Below are 17769 nucleotides of genomic sequence, written 5' to 3'. Positions count from 1 at the left end.
GGTTTCCGCCGCTCACGTTCTGAGGACGTCCTGGATGCAGGGTGTGAGTGATGCTCCAAGCCGGATCATCAGAACAGCAGTGGCAGCAGCTGGGGGTGCCGAGACCTCTGTGGCTTCCTGTGTGTCGTCCTCTGCTCCGGAAGCTACCGCAGAACCCCCCAGCAATGGTGAGAGGTGTGTGCCGACATCATCATAAAATCAGGCCCAGACGGGGATTGTTAAAAGAGAATAGGAACCATAGGGGAGAAGCCGGGTCCCTGGGGTCTGCCAAGACGTGAGTTCCAGCTCTGTTCCCCACTAGCTGTGACCTTGGGCAAGGACAGTGCCTGTCCTCAGCCCTAGGGAAAAGCCCGCCTCCTTGGCTGCTCAGCTGAGACAGGCATGGAAAGTGCCCACACTGTCCGGCTGGACTTGACACGGCACACAGGGCTGGTGCCATGGCTCTAGCATAGGCTCCCAGGCCTCTGGCAAGTCTCAGAGCCTCCTGGGCCTCAGTTTACCCCCTCATCCAGAGGAACAGCTGTAGTGCCTGTTGTGCTGGATGGCATCATGCTCTGACTACAGCTGAGGGGTGGAGTCCGTGCCCCCTCCCCTCAAACGTGGACAGGGCAAGACACAAGTGACAGGGTATGACTTCAAGGCCAGGCCCTGAAGCGGGTGTGGCTCCTGCCTGGCCACCTCACTCCACATGCTCTTGGAAGTCAGCCGCCACGCTGGGAGGAAGCCCAAGCCACACGGCGAGACCATGTGCAGGTGTCCCGCTCGATGGCCCAGGTGAGGGATTAGCTGACTGCCTGCATGAATTGCCGGCCATCTGAGTGAGGCAGCCTTTGAAATGATCGCTGTACCAGCTACTGACTGCAGCCTCATGAGAGACCCTGACAGCGAGCAGCCGGGCTGAGCCCACTCAGCTCCCAGACACCAGAAGAGAAAACGGCCATAAACGATGCTACGGCTGAGGTGGGTGGTGTGTCATGCAGCCGTAGATGACTTGACTGGTCTTCTCGCCCTGGGCATGATCACATCCGTGGAAATGCTTCGTAAACTGTAAAGTGCGGTGCCGCAGGTCCAGGTGTGGGATGTTCCCTAAATCACCACCGCAGTGAAGGGGAGGACTGGGAGTGCTGAGGGAGCGGCTGTCTGGGAAAAGGCCTCCCACACCCTAGGGCCAGAGTCAGGCTTCCTTTCAAAGCCAGCCCTGTTTCCCGTCCTTTCCCTGCCTCGACTGGGCTGTCGGGGGCTGTTTGGTCATTGCCAGGCATGGGGCCCTCAGCGTCCACAGGTCTTGGATTTCATCTCTGGGGGCAGCCCTGAGAGGTCGCGTCATCCCCTCATCAGACGGAGGGACACAGTGGGCCCGACTGACCCAGCAAGGTCTGCTGGACTGGGGTCCTGTGCGTTTCGCTGGCCGCAGTGGCCCAGCGGGGTGGCCTGCAGGAGGGTGGGGTGGGTTTGGGGCGGACGTTACCTAGAGTCTGCGAGTCGAGATCATCATCTATAAACTCCTCACCCTGGACAGCGCCCTGGACGTCCTCACTGTGGCTCACAGGGCTGGTCATCTCCTGCTCCTTCTCGTTGTGCATTTGAGCGTACACGGTCCTGCCCGGCCGTTTCCTGCTGGACAGAGGTGAGGGTGGCTCAGATTGGGGCGGCTTCCCAGGCCGCCTGTCCCTGGGGCCTTCTGCTGGCTGCCTGGCCACATCGAGTGTGGTGCACGGTGCCCACAGCACTCCAGAGGTGCCTATCCCAGCCCCAAGTCTTGCCTCCTGCCCCATCTCTGCTCAAAGCCACTTCCTCCAGGAAGCCCTCCCTCCTGTGTGTTCCCTGGGCCCTGGGATTCCCTCTGCCCTGACACACTGGGTGATCACTGTGTATCTGTCGTCTCCCCTGAGAAGCGAAGCACCGGCGTGTTGCAGGGAAAGGGCCTTATATCCCCTTTCCCCCCAACCCCGACGCCTGGCCACCCTGCCACTGGACTGGGCACACATTCCCACAGGAGGCACGAGCCAGCCCAACTCTGAGAGGCACTTACTGAGCCCCGTCCAGGCGTCCTGGGGAAGTGCTGTCCTCGATTTCCCAGGGAGGAAAGGGAGAGGGTGGGCAGAGCCCCGCTGCCTCCACTGGGACCAGGCTCAGGACCCGCCGTGGGCCAGGCTCCTTCATGCACAGCACCCCACTTAGTCCAATCAAAACCCAGGGCCAGGGTCCCATTTCACAGATGAGGGGACTGAGACCCAGTGGGAGAGGGGACTTTCTCAGATGCAGTTGATGAACACCGCCAGCCCTCTGGAAACACTTTGACGGCAGGATGGGGCGGGGCGGGACCTGTGACTAGCTCTGAGGGTGACAGAAGGTGGCCAGTATCACCTACAGGCTGCAACACTTCACCACTGGATTAAAATGCTCAAAGCAGCCCTGCTCCCTCAGTCTAGAGCCTGGAGACACGAGGGCCCAGCCCCTGCTGGGCCCCAGGGACAGGTGGCTGACAGCTTTGACTGGGTTGTCAGTGCTGCCCAGCCCAGCCCGTGAGTAAGCCAGGAGCTCCGGGGGGTGCAGGCTGCACCAGAGCCTAAAGCCTCTGGCCGCTGGGGCTAAATGGGGTGTTGCTCTGTTGTGAGATGGAGCCTCGAAGTATATTGGGCACTTCTGCCTATGCCCAATACATTCAAGCTCCCAGAGCTTGGAGTCACAGCCCTGGGGCTTGTCAGCATCAACTTTCAGCTGCTTTTGTTTCCAGGGCAGTGAGGGGCCTGGCTTCAGGACCTGAAAGCCCGGGCTCAAAGGCCGCCCCTGCCACCTCCTTGCTGTGACAAACCCCACTTGCAGTGGCCATGGGATACAGGTTAGGGAGAGAGCACACGGGAAGGAGGTGGGATCCTGGCCTGGGCACCTGGCAGAGGACAGTGTCATTTGCTCAGCACCAGCTTTAGGGGAAGAGGATGCTGAGTTTGATTTGAATTTGCAGTGCCTATGGAACCGCTGCATACACCTGTTGGGAAGCCAGTGCCTCTCTGAGTTTGGAATTTGGGAAAGACCACAGGACAGACCTTATTCTACTTCTTTGCCCCACAAACTCCTATTCATCCTTCAGGATCCCCACCAGAACTCACTTCCTCAGGGAAGTCCTCCCCGATTCTCCAGTTCAGCTTTGAGTGCTGCAGGCTAACCCTTTGGGTGGAACTGAGTAATAAGGTGGGTAAGGAGCTCCTGGATGTGCTCCTAGACAGTCAGTGCTGTGTCCCAGTGCCTGGGTTAGCCTGTGGGGGGTACACATGAAACTACTACTTGAAAGACCCGCAGTACATAAAACAGTGAGACCCAGGGCAGGAGGAGGGGTTGGGGGAGTCCAGGGCCCATGAAAGCCTGGGGTTTGGTGTCGGGGAAGGGCTCAAGCCTCCAAATAAGCCAAAAGGAAGGGGTGAGCTGTAGCCTTTGATGGTCCTCAAGGGTGACCCCGATGGGGAGACTGAGGCCCCCGGAGCTGAACCATCAGGCAGGGGAGAAACAACAGGGCCAAATCTGGGAGCCATGTTTGCAGGGAAGGAGTCTGGGGATGCCGCTGTGTCACTTTGCTCATTCCAGGTTTATCGTCCAGGGAACTTCAGGTTGTACAGCCCCTGTAGGGTGGCCATGACATGTCCCAACGTGGGGGGATCACACCCATTTCACAGCCAGGGAACAGGCTCAGAAGGAAAGAGAGGTACGAAAGCCCCTCCCAATAAACACACACTGTTCTTGCCACCTCACCCCAGCGTTGGCACAAGCAGCTCCCTCATGGGGACAGCCAGAGCCCTACCCTACAGGAGCGCCTGGCAGGAAGCTCAGCAGCTCTCAAGCGCTCTCGAGGTGGGGGAAGGGATGGTTGGGCGGCCGGGGAAGCCTGGGATGCGGGCAGGCCTGGGTCAGGTCCCAGCTCTGAGACTGGCCGTCTGTGTGACCTTGGGCACACTGCTTAACCTCTCTGAGCTCAGTTTCCTCATCTGTGAGATGGGCAGTGTCCTCCCTTTGAGGTTGGTGGAGCTGAACGGGACGATGGCCGGGATGTCCCGGGCAGAGTGGAGGAGTAGGTGCGCGATACTCTCTGGGTTGCGAGTGGCTGCCGTCTCTTCCAGAGACCCCACAGGTGGTACAGAGCCAGGCAAGCACTTCCCACTGTAGCCCATCACAGGCACAAACTGTCACCACTCCCTTCTGAAGCCCTGCTGGGGCCTTTTCTAGATCTGCCTGAGTGAGTTGGGCCTGGCAGCCTAAGCCCCATGGTCAGAGCTCAGCAGATGAGGGCAGCCAAAGGCCTTGCCTTTTGAACTTGTAGAGGATGAATGCTCCTGCCGCGAAGAGCCCGATGACAAACAGCACCACTACCGCCCAGTAGCCACCGCTGCCGCCCAGCTGCTCAGCACCTGCAAGCAAAGCAGTTGTCAGTGGAGGGCCATGGGCACCACCCATCCTTGTCCCATCCCCAGCCCATCCCGTCTGTCCCCCGCCCTTCCCCAGCCTGTCCCCCGCCCATCCCCAGCTTGTCCCCTGCCTGTCCCTGGCCCCTTTCCTGCCTGTCTTCAGCCCATTCCCATTCCCTCCCCAGCCCTTCCCCAGCCCGTTCCCGGCTCAACCCCTGCCCATCCCCTGCCTGTCCCTGCCCGTCCCCTGCCTGTCCCTGCCTCTCCCTTGCCTGTCCCTGCCCCAGCCTCTTTGGTGTGGAGGCTGCTCCATGCCTGTGACCAGCACTCCTGATGTGGCTGAGAGGGGCCAGAGGCCATAAAAGACCAGGAGTGCGTCCTGTGTGGCCTTGGAGAAGTCCCTGCCTCTCGACCTGGCTCCCACTGGGGACGGAGGCTGTGGGCAGAGCTCCCCGGCCACGCTGATGCTGGTGTGGGGTGAACCTGCCAAGTTTCAAGGGCACGGTGTCTTTACAAAGCAGAGAAAAGCTCATCAGCTTCTGCAAAGGCTGTTGCCCCAAAGGGGAAAGGATGACTGACGGCCGAGGAGATAGCTCTGTGGGTCAGGAAAGGGGCAGAGATTATCTGAGACCCGAGGCGTGGGTGTCAGGTAAGAGCAGTGCTCCATGGGACATCCGCGGAGGAGAGTGGGGCCCTGGGTCTGACCTGGGTGGGTTCTCAGTTCCATCAGAGGCGAACACCCACCAGGAGGGGGATACGGGCCATCTGCCTGAGGGCCCTGCAGGGACATGCCTTCTCCAGGGCCTGGATGCCTCCTCCACCTGTTCTGCAGGGGAGCTCCCAGTGGCTCACCTGTGCCTGCGTCCCTCAGGGCCACCAGGACCCGGACCCCGCCTCGCAGGAGGAAGCTGATCTTCTGTGCATTCAGCACCTGCTGGATGGCGGCGAGCCTCTGCAAGCACAGAGGGGACAGTGAGGGGGGCCTCCATGAGGGGGTCCTCCGCCAAAAGGGGAGGGGTATGGGGTCCTCCTCCAGGAGGGGAGTGAGGGGTCTCCACGTGTTGGGGGGGTCTTCTACCGGGAGAAGAGTGAGGGAGTCCTCCATGGGGGGTGGGGGAGGGGTTTGCCATAGGTGTAAGGGGAAGAAGGGCCCTTCTCTGGTGGAGAGAGTGAGGGGGTGTCCTCCACCAGCGGGGAGGGGAGCAAGGTCTGCTGGGATCTACCAGAGGGGTGGGGAAAGGGAGGGGGATCTGGTGGGATCTATCAGAGGTAGGGGAGAGTTGGGGGGTGGCTCTGGGATCCACCAGAGGGAGATGGGAGAGCTGGGTGGACAGGTGTGAGTCCTGCTTGGACTCTCTGGAGCCATGGCGCTGGGTGAGCCACCTGGCCTCACTGAGCCTCGGTGTCCTCCTTTGTACCATGGGAATAATCACCCACAAGGGAACTTTCATCAAGAACCATGGACGGGACACAAAGGTGACCCAGACATGGCTCTGCCCTTCACGAGCTCTTGTTTTAGTTGGGAATGTAAAAGAGATACAGGCCACGGAGTGTGCCAAGTTGGGGAAACGCAGGGGTGCTCCAGGAGGCTCCATCCCCCAGTGGTGGTCAGGGGAAGGCTTCCTGGAGGTGGAAGACCAAGAAGAGAGTGAGACAGGGCAGGACAGGAGAATCAGCCCCCCTGTCTGAGGGAGGGATACCCCAGGAGGTGGTGCTGGGTTGTGGGGTGAGGGATGTAGGGTCAGGAGCACCTATAGCTGGAGAGGGCAGTGGCCAAAAGACAGTCAGCCTTGTGGGCCACCGGCATCCTCCTCCGGGGTCTGCGTGACGTGACAAATGTGTGAGGTGCCCGGCGCAGAGGAGCGCTCCCTCCTTGCCCCTCTCACTTCCTCCTGGCCCCCTCACTACCTCCTGGGTCTGAGTCATCACCCAGGGCTGGGTGGGCTCGGAGACCCGGCCGCCTTTCACAGCACTGGTCAGCTCTGCTATTTTGACAATAGCCATTCTAACAGGTGTGAGGCCATGTCTCACTGTGGCTTTAATGAACATTTCCCTGATGATTCGAGATGGTGAGCATGTTTTTCACATACCTGTTGGTCATTTGTGTGTCTCCCTTTGAGAAATATCTACTTGGCTCCTTTGCCTGTTTTTTAATCGGGTCACTTGTTTTCTGGCTATGGAGTTGCGTTTCTTACGTATTCTGGATGTGAACCCCTTGTCAGAGGTATGCTTCATGAATCTTTTCTCCGATTCTGTGGGTCATCTCTTCACTCTGCTGATAGTTTCTCTGGCTGTGCACGGGTCTCTTGGTTTGACATCCCGTTTGTCTGTTTTTGCCTTTGTTGCATGTACTTTTGGGATCATCTGCAAAACAGCATTGCTCAAACTGATGCATAGTTTTTCACTATGTTTTCTTTTGGTGTTTTTCCAGATTCAGGTCTTACATTTGTCTTTAATCCACTCTGAGCTGGATTTTGTAGAGGGTGTAAGAATCTAATTGCATTCTTCTCCATGTGGATATTCAGTATCCCAACAATATTTATGGAAGACATTCTCTTTTCTCCATTGTGTCTTCTTGACAGCTTTATTGGAAATCAATTGACTGTACATGTATGGATTTATTTCTGGGCTCTCTATTCTGTTCCATGGGTCTATGTGTCTGTTTTTATGCCAGTACCATGCTGTTTGGATTACTGTAATTTTGTAGTGCATTTTGAGGCCAGGGACTGTGATGCTTCCAGCTTTTTTCTTTTTGCTCAAAATGGCTTTGGCTATTTCCGGCCTTTTGTGGTTTCATACAAATTTTAGGATTTTTTTTTTTCTATTTCTGTGAAAAATCTCATTGAAATTTTGATAGATCTTGCATTAAATCTGTACATCAGTTTATGCAGTACGAACATCTTAATGATATAAATTCTTCTAATCCATGAACACAGGATATCTTTCCATCGATTTGTGTCTTCTTCAAATTCTTTCACTGGTGTTTTATGGTTTTTAGTGCACAAGCTTTTCACTTCCTTGGTTTAATTTGTTCCTAAGTTTTTCACAAGTTTTTCATGTCCTTGGTTCAATTTGTTCCTAAGTAGTTTATTTTACTTTTAATTTTTGATGCTATTGTTAGTGGGATTGTTTTCTTGATTTCTTTTCCAGGTAGCTTGCTGTTAGTGTGTAGAAGCGCTTCTGCTGTTTGATCGCCTCTGGTCCTTTCTGACAGTGGCCCTCACCAAGCCACACTTCTTGTGTCTGTAAAATGGGACGTGGCACCACGTGGCATGCTGGAGTGTGCACTGTCCTTCCCCTGCACTGGCCACGCCTTCCAGATCACCTGAGGGAGCGTCGGTCTCCATGATCAGTGCAGGCTATGTGAGCTTCTGGTTCATTTTTAGAAACTGATAGTAACATTTACTCTTTTAAAGTGTACAATTTAATGCATTTTAGTATATTCCCTAAGTTGTGCAAGCATTACCACTATCTAATTCCTGCACATTTTCATCCTCTCCCAAAGAATCCCCTAGCCTTAGCAGCAACTCCCCATGCACTCTCCCCCAGCCCCTGGCAACCATTCATCTATTTCTGTCTCTATGGATTTGCCTGTTCTGGGCATTTAATGTGAACGGAATCGCACACTACGTGGTCTTTTGCAACTGGCCTCTTTCACTTAGCATCATGTTTTCAAGGTTCGTTCATGCTGTCAGAGGTGTCAAGGGCTTCATTCCTTTTGGTGGTCAAAGAATATTCCATTGTAAGGTTGGACCACAATTTGTTTCTTCCGCAGCTGATGGGCACTTTTTGGCTGCGATGAGTAATGCTGCTGTGAATCCATGTACTGTGGATGTATGTTTCTGCTTCTCTTGGGTATATACCCACAAGTGGACTTGCTGGGTCATGTAGTAACTTAGGTATAACTTATTGAGGAACTTCCAGCCTGTTTTGTCCAGCAGCTGAACCCTTTCCACCAGCAACGTGAGAGGTTCCAAGTTCTCTGCTTCCTTGTCAATACTTGAAATTGTCTGCTTTTTAATTTTAGCCACCCTAGTGGGCGTGAAGGGATTCTGGTTCATCTTTGAGTCCCCTTCCCACACCTGTCACATGGGAGGTCTTTTATCCCCTCCATGAGGGCTATTTGGAAGCTGTCCTTTGCAATAAAGACATTTGCTAACTGCATGGGGGCTGACTTCTGCTTGGCCCTGAAACCCACATCCTCAGGTGTCTCCCTGACAGTGCTTACCCTCATTTCCCAGTGCCCCTGGCAGTCAGGTTGGGGCCATGTGACCATCTCCAGCCAATGACACGGGAAAGGAAGTGAGCGAGGCCCCCTGGGAGGTGGTGCAGCCTGTGCCCTCCCCCCAGCTACCACTGCTGCAGTGACCTTAGAGGCTGTGAGACTTCCAGAGGGTGTAGCCACAGGTGGACGAGGTCTAGCCACCCTGAGTCAGACTGTGATGCAGCGAGAAAGACACCTTTATGCCATGAGCCACTGAGACGTCCCTGCTTGTTGTAAATGGCCCGAGCCCTGGGCTGCGCAGGGAGGACCTGGGAGTCCAATGGCCACAGGACATACCTTATCACTCGAAAGGCTCCTCTTTCTCGTGGGCCTGGGAGGGGGCAGGAGCACGTAAAGGTCGGCCAAAGTGGGCAGCCCCGGCTTCAGCACGGTCACCAGCAGCTCCTGAGGGATGCTCGTCTCCTGCGGGGAGAGTTCAGCCACTTTGGTCCGCTTGTCTTCCTCATCCCCTGCCTCACCCTGGGGCCTCCAGGAACACCCTTTCTCCCTTCGTGGCCTGAGTCCTGGACAGCTGTCCCGCAGGCCATTCCTGACCCCTGCATGGCATGGGGATCGTTCCAGGGTCCCAGGGTGCCCTGAGCTACCTCCTGCACCCAGCTGCCCAGGGCCCTCAGCCCTGCTCTTCAGGCCCTGTGCCCTCACACTGGCCTACCCTCGGCCAGGCCTGGCCCTCAGTCCATTCTTCAGACCATGACTAGGGTGAGCCAGCACCTTCCTCCCTGGCTGATGTCCTCCATGACAAGGCTCTTGACCACACCATTCCAGGTCTATGACCTGGCCCCATTGACTCCGGCCACCTCCCCCTTCCCACTCCCCAACACCCCAGGCCCAGCCAGGGCCGCACACCCACAGAGAACGCTCTCAACCCATAGGCACTGCTCATGTAGGTGCCTCTGCCTCCTGGAAGTCCCGTTCCACACACTTCCATCTGGCAAACCCCTATTCATCCTTCAGTGCCCAGGACCCTTTTACCGGCATTCTTCACAGCGGGGAGTCTAGTTAGAGTAGGCCTCAGCCTGTGACAGCCTCAGATGGCTCTAGAGGACTGTTCCTCTCTCACAGCGGGGCCAAGGGCTGTGGGTGTGCTACAGCCCGCCCTGATGTCTGCCGCCCGGGAGCTCCCTGAGGGCAGTGAGCACACTGGGTCTCTGTTTCGTGTCTAGCCCAGAAGAGAAGTTCAGTGAATGAAGGAAAATTGCTTTAAAGAGACTCTGGGGCACTGGAGGATAGCAGTGGGGTCTCCCGCAAACGGCAGGTGATCCCTGGACTGTGTGTGTGGAGGGTGCCTGTGGTCCCTCTCCTGTGAGGTGGCGCTCCAGCTGCAGGTCCCCCTGAACGAGGGCAGTGCTGCCCGCCCCCCACCCACAGCTTTCAACACCCCCAGCTAGCCCAAAGGCCAGAGCATCGTGTGCGGGGGCAGTGCCACCCGCCTCTCCTTGCCCTGGGTGCCCCGGCGCCCTTGGGCTTCTCTGGATGCCAGAAGTGCTGCAGGGCTGGGGAGGCTCCAAGCTCTGGGTAGACACCTTGGAGAGCAGCCGGGTGACCACCAGGCCCACGTCTTCCCTCCACTCAGGCGTGTTGGGGTTGTAGGCATCCAGCTCCTTGGAAAACTGCAGAGGCATGACCTGAAATTGATCTGGAAAGAGGCAGAGAAGGGAGACTGTTCAGTCCTGAACAGCCTGGCTCAGACGGCTCCAGGGTGGGGGTCAGGGGCAGCCACATGCCCTGGATGGTCCCAGGAGGCCCTTGATTCAGATCCCAGGGCCCAGCAGCCCCATCATCTTCTCAAGCAGGCTGAGAGCAGCCCTGATTTTGTATTTGGAAACCAACTCCTTCCCTGGATGCCAGCAGTGGTGGTCTGTCCCAGACAGGACCCATGCCACTGGCTGCCATCTTATAACAGCAGCGACAAAGATGCCAGTGACGATGACAAAGACGCGCTGACCCAGGAGGGAGGCCTGGCGTGCGCCCAGCCTGCTCTGTGAGATTTGCCTCCTTGACTCACAAGGATGAACACACCCTATGTGGTCAACCTCTCATCCATCAGGGATCCATGGACTTCAACTGGCTGGTCCCTCCACCAGATTAAGAGTCCCTTGAGAGCAGGGGCCCTGTCTTCTTCTCCTTCTCCCACATTTCCCATGGTCCATGGCTCAGAGCCCATTTTTAAAGTCACCAGGGGCCTCAGAGCTAAATTTTAACCTCTCTACTTCTCAGGCCTCAGTTTTCTCACATGTAAAGTGGGAGGAGGCTGTGCAGGGCTGAGGCACTCAAGGGACAAGTGCTTTCAGAACTGCAAATCCAACATCTTACAGTGAGGGTGGTGATGGCCTTTGCAAAGCTCCCAGCCCAGCAATGAATGAAGAATAGCCAAGGGCAGCCTCCTCCAGGGTATGAGGGGCCTGTGTAGGCAGCCCAACCCTCTGTACACTTGTCCAACTAAATATTTAACTGATGGCTGCTGTCCACAGTAGAGGCTGTTCTTAAAGCAAAATGAGGGTTTATTGCTGTGATGATGGTGGCAATGAGATCTGCCTCCCTGACAAGGGTGGGGGGGGTCTCCTTCAGTCTTAGGACCAATTGGTATTGTAAATATCTCCCACAGATAAATAAGGATGCAGATTCAGAAAAGGAGGCTCAGTGCTTCTACAGACAGGAGTCCTCTTTATGCTGCATTCATGAGACAATGCTCAGGCTTGGCCGGAGGTGCCAAGAGGACAGAGGCCCTGGAGGCAGGCAGAGCCCGTGCCCAAAACTGGCTGTCTTGCTGCTGGGTGACCTTGTCCCTGGTGTGTTGTGTCCCATGAATGTCTTGGGACACAGGATTTATCAGTATTTATTTTACAGACGGGGAAACTGAGGCCAGAGAGACCGGGAGACTTTGCCCAGGCCACATAGCCAGGGCAGGGCTGTGTTTATCCAGCCCCTCCCTCCCCACCCCAGGGCCACCCAGGGTGACCAGCAAATTCATGGCTTATGAGAGCCACGTGGCCTGGCCTCCTGGACTGCAGCAGAGATGCAGAGGCCGTGCTGCCAGACCTCGGGAAGGACTCACCCAGCACACGGAGGACCCTGGAGTCCTGCAACACCGAGTTCCCACAGGCGGCCTGCACCGTCACACGCACGTCGCCCGTGTCCGAAAACCGCGTTGTCACAGAATTATCCAGGGAAAGGAGGGGCTGCAGGGACACAGCAGGGCTCAGGGGTGTGGCTGAGTGAGGCAGCGGCCATGGGGGACGCTGGCCTATGGTCGCTGCCTCACTGAGAGCATTGCTGTCCCCTTGTTCCCATCAGCAAATGGGCCTGTTATGGACGTCCTGTGGTGGCAGCACCCAGGGAGGTACGGGATGGGCAGCTGGTTCTTTTTTTTTTTTTTTTTTTTTTTGAGACGGAGTCTTGTTGTGTTGCCCAGGCTGGAGGGCAGTGGCACAATCTTGGCTCACTGCAACCTCCACCTCCTGGGTTCAAGTGTTCTCTCATCTCAGCCTCCCATGTAGCTGGGCCTACAGACATATGCACCACCATGCCCAGTTAATTTTTGTATTTTTAGTAGAGATAGGGTTTCACCATGTTAGCCAGGTTTGTCTCGAAACCCCGACCCCGTGGGCACCTGGTTGTAAGCCAACACAGCACGAACATGAGATCCCAGCACCCCCCTTCCTTCTCGACAGCTCTCCAGGCCCGCCCCCCGCAGGCATTTAGGAGGCCTGATGTGGCTGCGGGGCTGGGCCTTCACTCGCTGACCATGTGATCTTCCCATCCCCACATATGGCCACAGCTGTGTGGATGAGCCATGGCTCCGTCATCCATGGCACCAAGCCAGTGCCCAGCTCAGGACCCAGCTGTGGGGATGGCGCACACTCAGTGGGGGCGGGGGGGGCGCCATGTTGACGCAGAGACAGGAGAGTCCACCCCCATAGGTGTGGATGTGGAGGCGGAGGCTCTGCCAGGTGAAGTGACATGTATGGAGCATTCAGCTGGAAGTGGCAGAGCCGAGACTTGAACCCAGACCCTGAGCTCCTTCTCAGACCCTCCCCAGTCTAGAGAAACATAATCCAGAGCCCACAGCCCCTCCCCTTGCTGGGCCTCTGTGTCAGGGTGGTCAGTTGCTGGTAAGGGGCTTCCTGCCTGGTGGTGCTGGGCTGTTTGCTGAATGAGTGGAAGATGCCCCTCACTGGGTCTTGCCCCCAGTCCAGGCATTCTGCTAATTTGGACTCTCTCCTGCTCAAGGACTATCTGTGGCTCCCCACTGCAGACACGGTATAACCCAGGCCTCTCAGTGAGGCTTCTGAGCCCCCTTGACCTCTTCTTCTGTAAAGCTTTCCCTGAGCCTCTCACTGCAAATGCTCTCCTTTCCAGGAGCTCTCATGCAGCCCACCTACCCATCCGCATGACTTCTACCACCCCCAACTCAAGTCAGCCACCGTGTTCCCATCTCTTTCCCAGGAAAAGGCAGGGTCTAGTCTGACTCATCTGGCACCATTGAGCAGATGGGCCCTGAACAGGCACCCACAGGCGGTGTGTCCCTCTCAATTGCCCCAGGAGGGGCCCAAGGGTGAGGAGTGCACCCTACACTGGTTCCTTCTGCTGAAAACCCGGGGCCGTACTCTGCTTTACTGTGCACCTTGTGGGGAGCCGGCGGGAAGGAGGGCTGAGTGAGGGCAAAGCCAGCGCACCTGCAGGCTATGGCCGATCCACCAGTAGAAGACGGTGAGGTTGGGGTTCAAGGGAAGCAGCACAGCTGTGAGGTTCACCTCCTGGTTGATGCCAATGACAGGAACCACCTCCAGGTAGAGGGCCTGCAGGGGGGCTGTGGGGACCCAAAAAGGCCAGAGTTATTTCATTTCAGAGGCTGCTTAGTGATCACTGTCACCAGCAACTTCATTGCTACCACCACCGTCACCACCACCACTATCACCACCACCACCAACACCACCAGCATCACTACCACCACCATCACCATAACTACCACCACTGTCACCATTATCACCACCACCTCCACCACCATAATCACTGCCATCACCACCACCATAATCACTGCCATCACCACCACCAGTACCATCACCACCATCACCATCACCAGCACCATCACCACCATCACCATCCATCCTACCATTACTATCACCACCACCACCACCTATCCCAACCACTACTGTTACCATCATCACCACCACCCTATCACCACCATCATCACCATCACCACCATCACCATCACCAACACCACTACCATTATCACCATCACCACCACCACTGCCGCCATTATCACCACCACCTCCACCATCATCATCATCACCATCACCACCACCATCACCATCCTCACCACAATTATCACCACCATCATCACCAACACCACCACCATCACCACCACCACTGCCACCATTATCACCACCACAATCATCACCATCACCATCACCACTGCCACCATTATCACCACCACCTCCACCATCATCATCACTGCCATCACCACCATCACCACCACTATCACCATCATTATCACCATCCTCACCACAATTATCACCACCATCACCAACACCACCACCAATGTCACCATCATCACTACCACCTCCACTATAATCATCATGACTACCATCACCACCACCACCAGCACTGCTATCACCATCATCACCATCACCACCACCGTCACCACCATCACCACCTGTATCACCACTACCACCATCACCACCACCACTGCCACCGCTATCATCAACATCACCGCCAGCTCCCAGCACTGCCCTACTATTGTATGGGTCATTGGGGTGCGGGTTTGAGCCCAGCCTCCCTGCCTCCCTGCCCTTGGGCTCACCGTCCTGAGTACCAGGGACCTAGAGCAGTCCCGAGGGAGTCCCTGTGTTTCCCCCAAAGCCAGGTTCTCTGTCTCAAAGTGAGTGACCCTTGGCCTCAAAGGGGCGATAAACTTACAGTTGACCTGGACAAAGAGCACTGCCTCATCGTGGCCCGCCGTGTTCTCTGCTCTGACGGACACGCGGTAGATGCCGGGGCTCTCATAGCGGTGCCGGATGGGCTCCCCGGTCAGTGTAAGGTTCACATACATGGCCTTGAAGCCGTCCCCAAGGTCCACCTGGTACTTGGTGGTCAGGATGTCGCCCTGCAGGGGAACACCACGTAGCCACTCAGGAGTGGGCCTAGAAGCTGAGGGACCAGAGTGGTTCATTCACTCACTCACTTATTCATTCATTCCCGCCCTCCTTTCCTTGAAATGAGTGGGCTCTGGGGACCCACAGGGGAGCGGGCCTGGTTCTGCCCTGGAGATTCTGCCTGGAGTGTGGGGCTGGCCAAGGCAGTTGGTTTAACCAGGGGCTGTGGCCCAGGGGCATTTCAGAACAATCACCCAGTGGCAGAGAGGGAGAGGGAGAGGCCCAAGGGGGTCATCAGAGAGCAGCAAGGGGGCAGCCAGGGCCCCGGGGAGACCCTCTGAGGCCCATGCCAGCGATGGAGCCAGGGGGGTGAGGGGCCTCCCACAGCGTGGAGAGTTCCAGCAGGGGAGAGGTACACATCTGGAAGTGCCTAAGTGGCCTGCCTGGAAACCAAGCAGGATTTTCCCTTCTGGGAGACTGCGGTTCCTAATTTTCTCTTTCTCAGACCATGCAGTACCAGGGGTGATGCTGAGATGGGGCAGGGTGGGTGCAGAGAAGAGCTCCCACCAACTGCCATCTCTGTGTGGCACCGAGTCACCCACAGAGGCCTCTCCACCATCTCCTTCCACCTTCCAATGACCGCGTTTTCCTTGCCGAGTGGGAGATTGAGTGAAGGAAACAGGAACTTCTTCGACTTTACGGCTCATGATCACATTCTCCCTCCCTCCCTTCCTCCTCTCCTCCCCTTCCCTCTTCCTCCCTCATCAGTACCAGGGACACGAGGAAACCATTTCCTAGTGGTGATGATGGAACAGCATGATTACTACCACTTAGCCATCTTCTCAGTTTATACCAGCCAAATGTTGAAAGTTGACAGAAAACTTTTACGTAAATTCTGTTCACTTAACTTTCTCCAGACATGGTAAATTGGGTTGCTCAGTGTCTCCCCAAAATTCACGTCTACCAGGAACCTCAGAATGTGACCTCATTCGGAAATAGGGTCTTCACAGGTGTCATTAGCTAAGATGAGGTCATACTGGATTAGGGTGGGCCCTAAATCCAATGACAGGCATCTGTGTAAGAGAAAGGAGAGGGAGATTTGGGCACAGACGGAGGCTGTGTGGAGGTGGAGGCAAAGGCAGGAGTGACTCTGCCAGGGGTCAAGGAGTGCTGGGAGCCCCGGAAGATGGAGGAGGTGCAAATGGATTGTCCTTTGGAGCTTTGCATTGGTTCAGGCCACCCGGCATGAGGTCATTTGTTATGGGGTCCCCAGGAAAGAGGCTGCAGGGTGCTCTGTTCTCCCCATTTGACAGGTTAGAAGACTGAGGCTCTCCAAAGTCCAGGAGCCAGGAGGCTGCTCGCTGTTTAAGAGAGAACCAGGAGGTTCTCTCTGTTTAAAGGCAGCCTCTCGGGATGGGGCGGGGAATGAGGGGAAGTGCTCCAGTTTGAGCTGCTTCCACGGAGGGAGGGGTTTACTGTGCTAATCCTGGGAAGGAGAAGGCATGTGTGACCCAGAGTCAGGACCCGTGATCCGCTCACCCTGGGTGAGGCGCCAGCTCTCGGGGCCTTGCGTTTTTGCCTTTAAGTGCTGCACTGATGCACATTTAACTACTTAAACATTTTCCTTGGTTAAAATAACTTGTCCTTTTTCCTCCTCACCACACATTCTCAAGGTAGAAAAGAATATACCATAATAATATACTATAATACAAGGTAGTATATTCTCAAGGTAGAAAATAATATAAAATACAAATAGCAAATAAAAGAAAAAGAAAAAAACGAAATCTCACCATAATACCTGCCATTCACATCTTGGTATATTTCATTTAGATCCATCATTATTACTGGTGCTTAAAAAAATTAAGCATTTTCTTCTGAGATAATGGTAGGTTTCCACGTAGTTGTACGGAATGATACAGATCCACCCCGTGTGCCCCGTGCCCGGCTCTCCCCAAGGCTAACATCTTGCCAAACGATAGTATCACAACTAGGAGGTTGACATTGATACAGGAAGGAGACAGGACAATTCAGCGGCCACTAGGACCCCACCGGGTGCCCTTCGCAGACACACCCACTTCCCTGCATTAGCCCAACTCCATGGTAACCACTAATCTTTCTCCATGTCTATAATTTTGATGATAATTTCTATTCTCTTTCTCCATTTCTGTATTTGAAGAGTGTTATGTGAACGCATTGCACAGCAGGGGATCACGTGGGAGTGGCTTTTTTCACTTGGCATAATCCACCTGAGGCTCATCCAGGTTGTTGCACTTTTTTTTTTTTTTTTTTTTTTTTGAGATGGAGTCTCGCTCTGTCGCCCAGGCTGGAATGCAGTGGTGCGTTCTCGGCTCACTGCAAGCTCCACCTCCCGGGTTCACACCATTCTCCTGCCTCAGCCTCCCGAGTAGCTGGGACTACAGGCACCCGCCACCACGTCTGGCTAATTTTTTTGTATTTTTAGTAGAGACGGGGTTTCACCATGTTAGTCAGGAGGGTCTCGATCTCCTGACCTCGTAATCCGCCCGCCTCGGCCACCCAGAGTGTTGGGATTATAGGCACGAGCCACCACGCCTGGCCTTTTTTTTTTTTTTTAAGATAGTGTCTCACTCTGTTGCCCAGGCTGGAGTACAGTGGTGGAATCTTGGCTCACTGCAACTTCCAACTCCCAGGTTCAAGTGATTCTCGAGCCTCAGCCTCCCAAGTAGCTGGGATTACAGGCATGCACCACCACACCTGGCTAAGTTTTGTATTTTTAGTAGAGACAGGGTTTCGCCATGTTGGCCAGGCTGGTCTCGAACTCCTGACCTCAGCTGTTCCACCCACCTCGGCCTCCCAAACTGCTGTGATCACAGGCGTGAGCCACCGTGCTTGACCCTGCTGCAGGTATTAATAATGGATTCCTTCTCATTGCAGTGTGGTATCTCAGCATGGGTGCACCCCAGCCTGTGCAAACATTCGCCCATTGCAGGGCGTCTGGGTGGTTTGAGTTTCT

General features: G+C 55.5%; 1 protein-coding gene across 4 annotated transcripts in view; it reads right to left on the bottom strand.

Moving 5' to 3' along the window:
* SORCS2 (sortilin related VPS10 domain containing receptor 2) overlaps window positions 1-17769 on the bottom strand; it is a 550792-nt gene that overhangs the window by 4011 nt on the left and 529012 nt on the right. The window contains exons 19-26 of one of the 4 annotated variants that reach the window (XM_073012526.1): window positions 14602-14788; window positions 13359-13492; window positions 11738-11861; window positions 10206-10318; window positions 8959-9084; window positions 5250-5349; window positions 4298-4400; window positions 1469-1617 (exon numbers count right to left, since the gene is read on the bottom strand). In XM_073012526.1, the coding sequence (XP_072868627.1) occupies window positions 1469-1617; window positions 4298-4400; window positions 5250-5349; window positions 8959-9084; window positions 10206-10318; window positions 11738-11861; window positions 13359-13492; window positions 14602-14788 (1036 nt within the window). The remainder of the gene's footprint in view (window positions 1-1468; window positions 1618-4297; window positions 4401-5249; window positions 5350-8958; window positions 9085-10205; window positions 10319-11737; window positions 11862-13358; window positions 13493-14601; window positions 14789-17769) is intronic. The other 3 variants (XM_073012528.1, XM_073012527.1, XM_073012529.1) reach the window with 3 other exon arrangements.

Source organism: Chlorocebus sabaeus, chromosome 27 (genome assembly GCF_047675955.1).
Source record: "Chlorocebus sabaeus isolate Y175 chromosome 27, mChlSab1.0.hap1, whole genome shotgun sequence".
NCBI lineage: Eukaryota > Metazoa > Chordata > Mammalia > Primates > Cercopithecidae > Chlorocebus > Chlorocebus sabaeus.
This window is presented reverse-complemented; position numbering and strand designations above follow the sequence as displayed.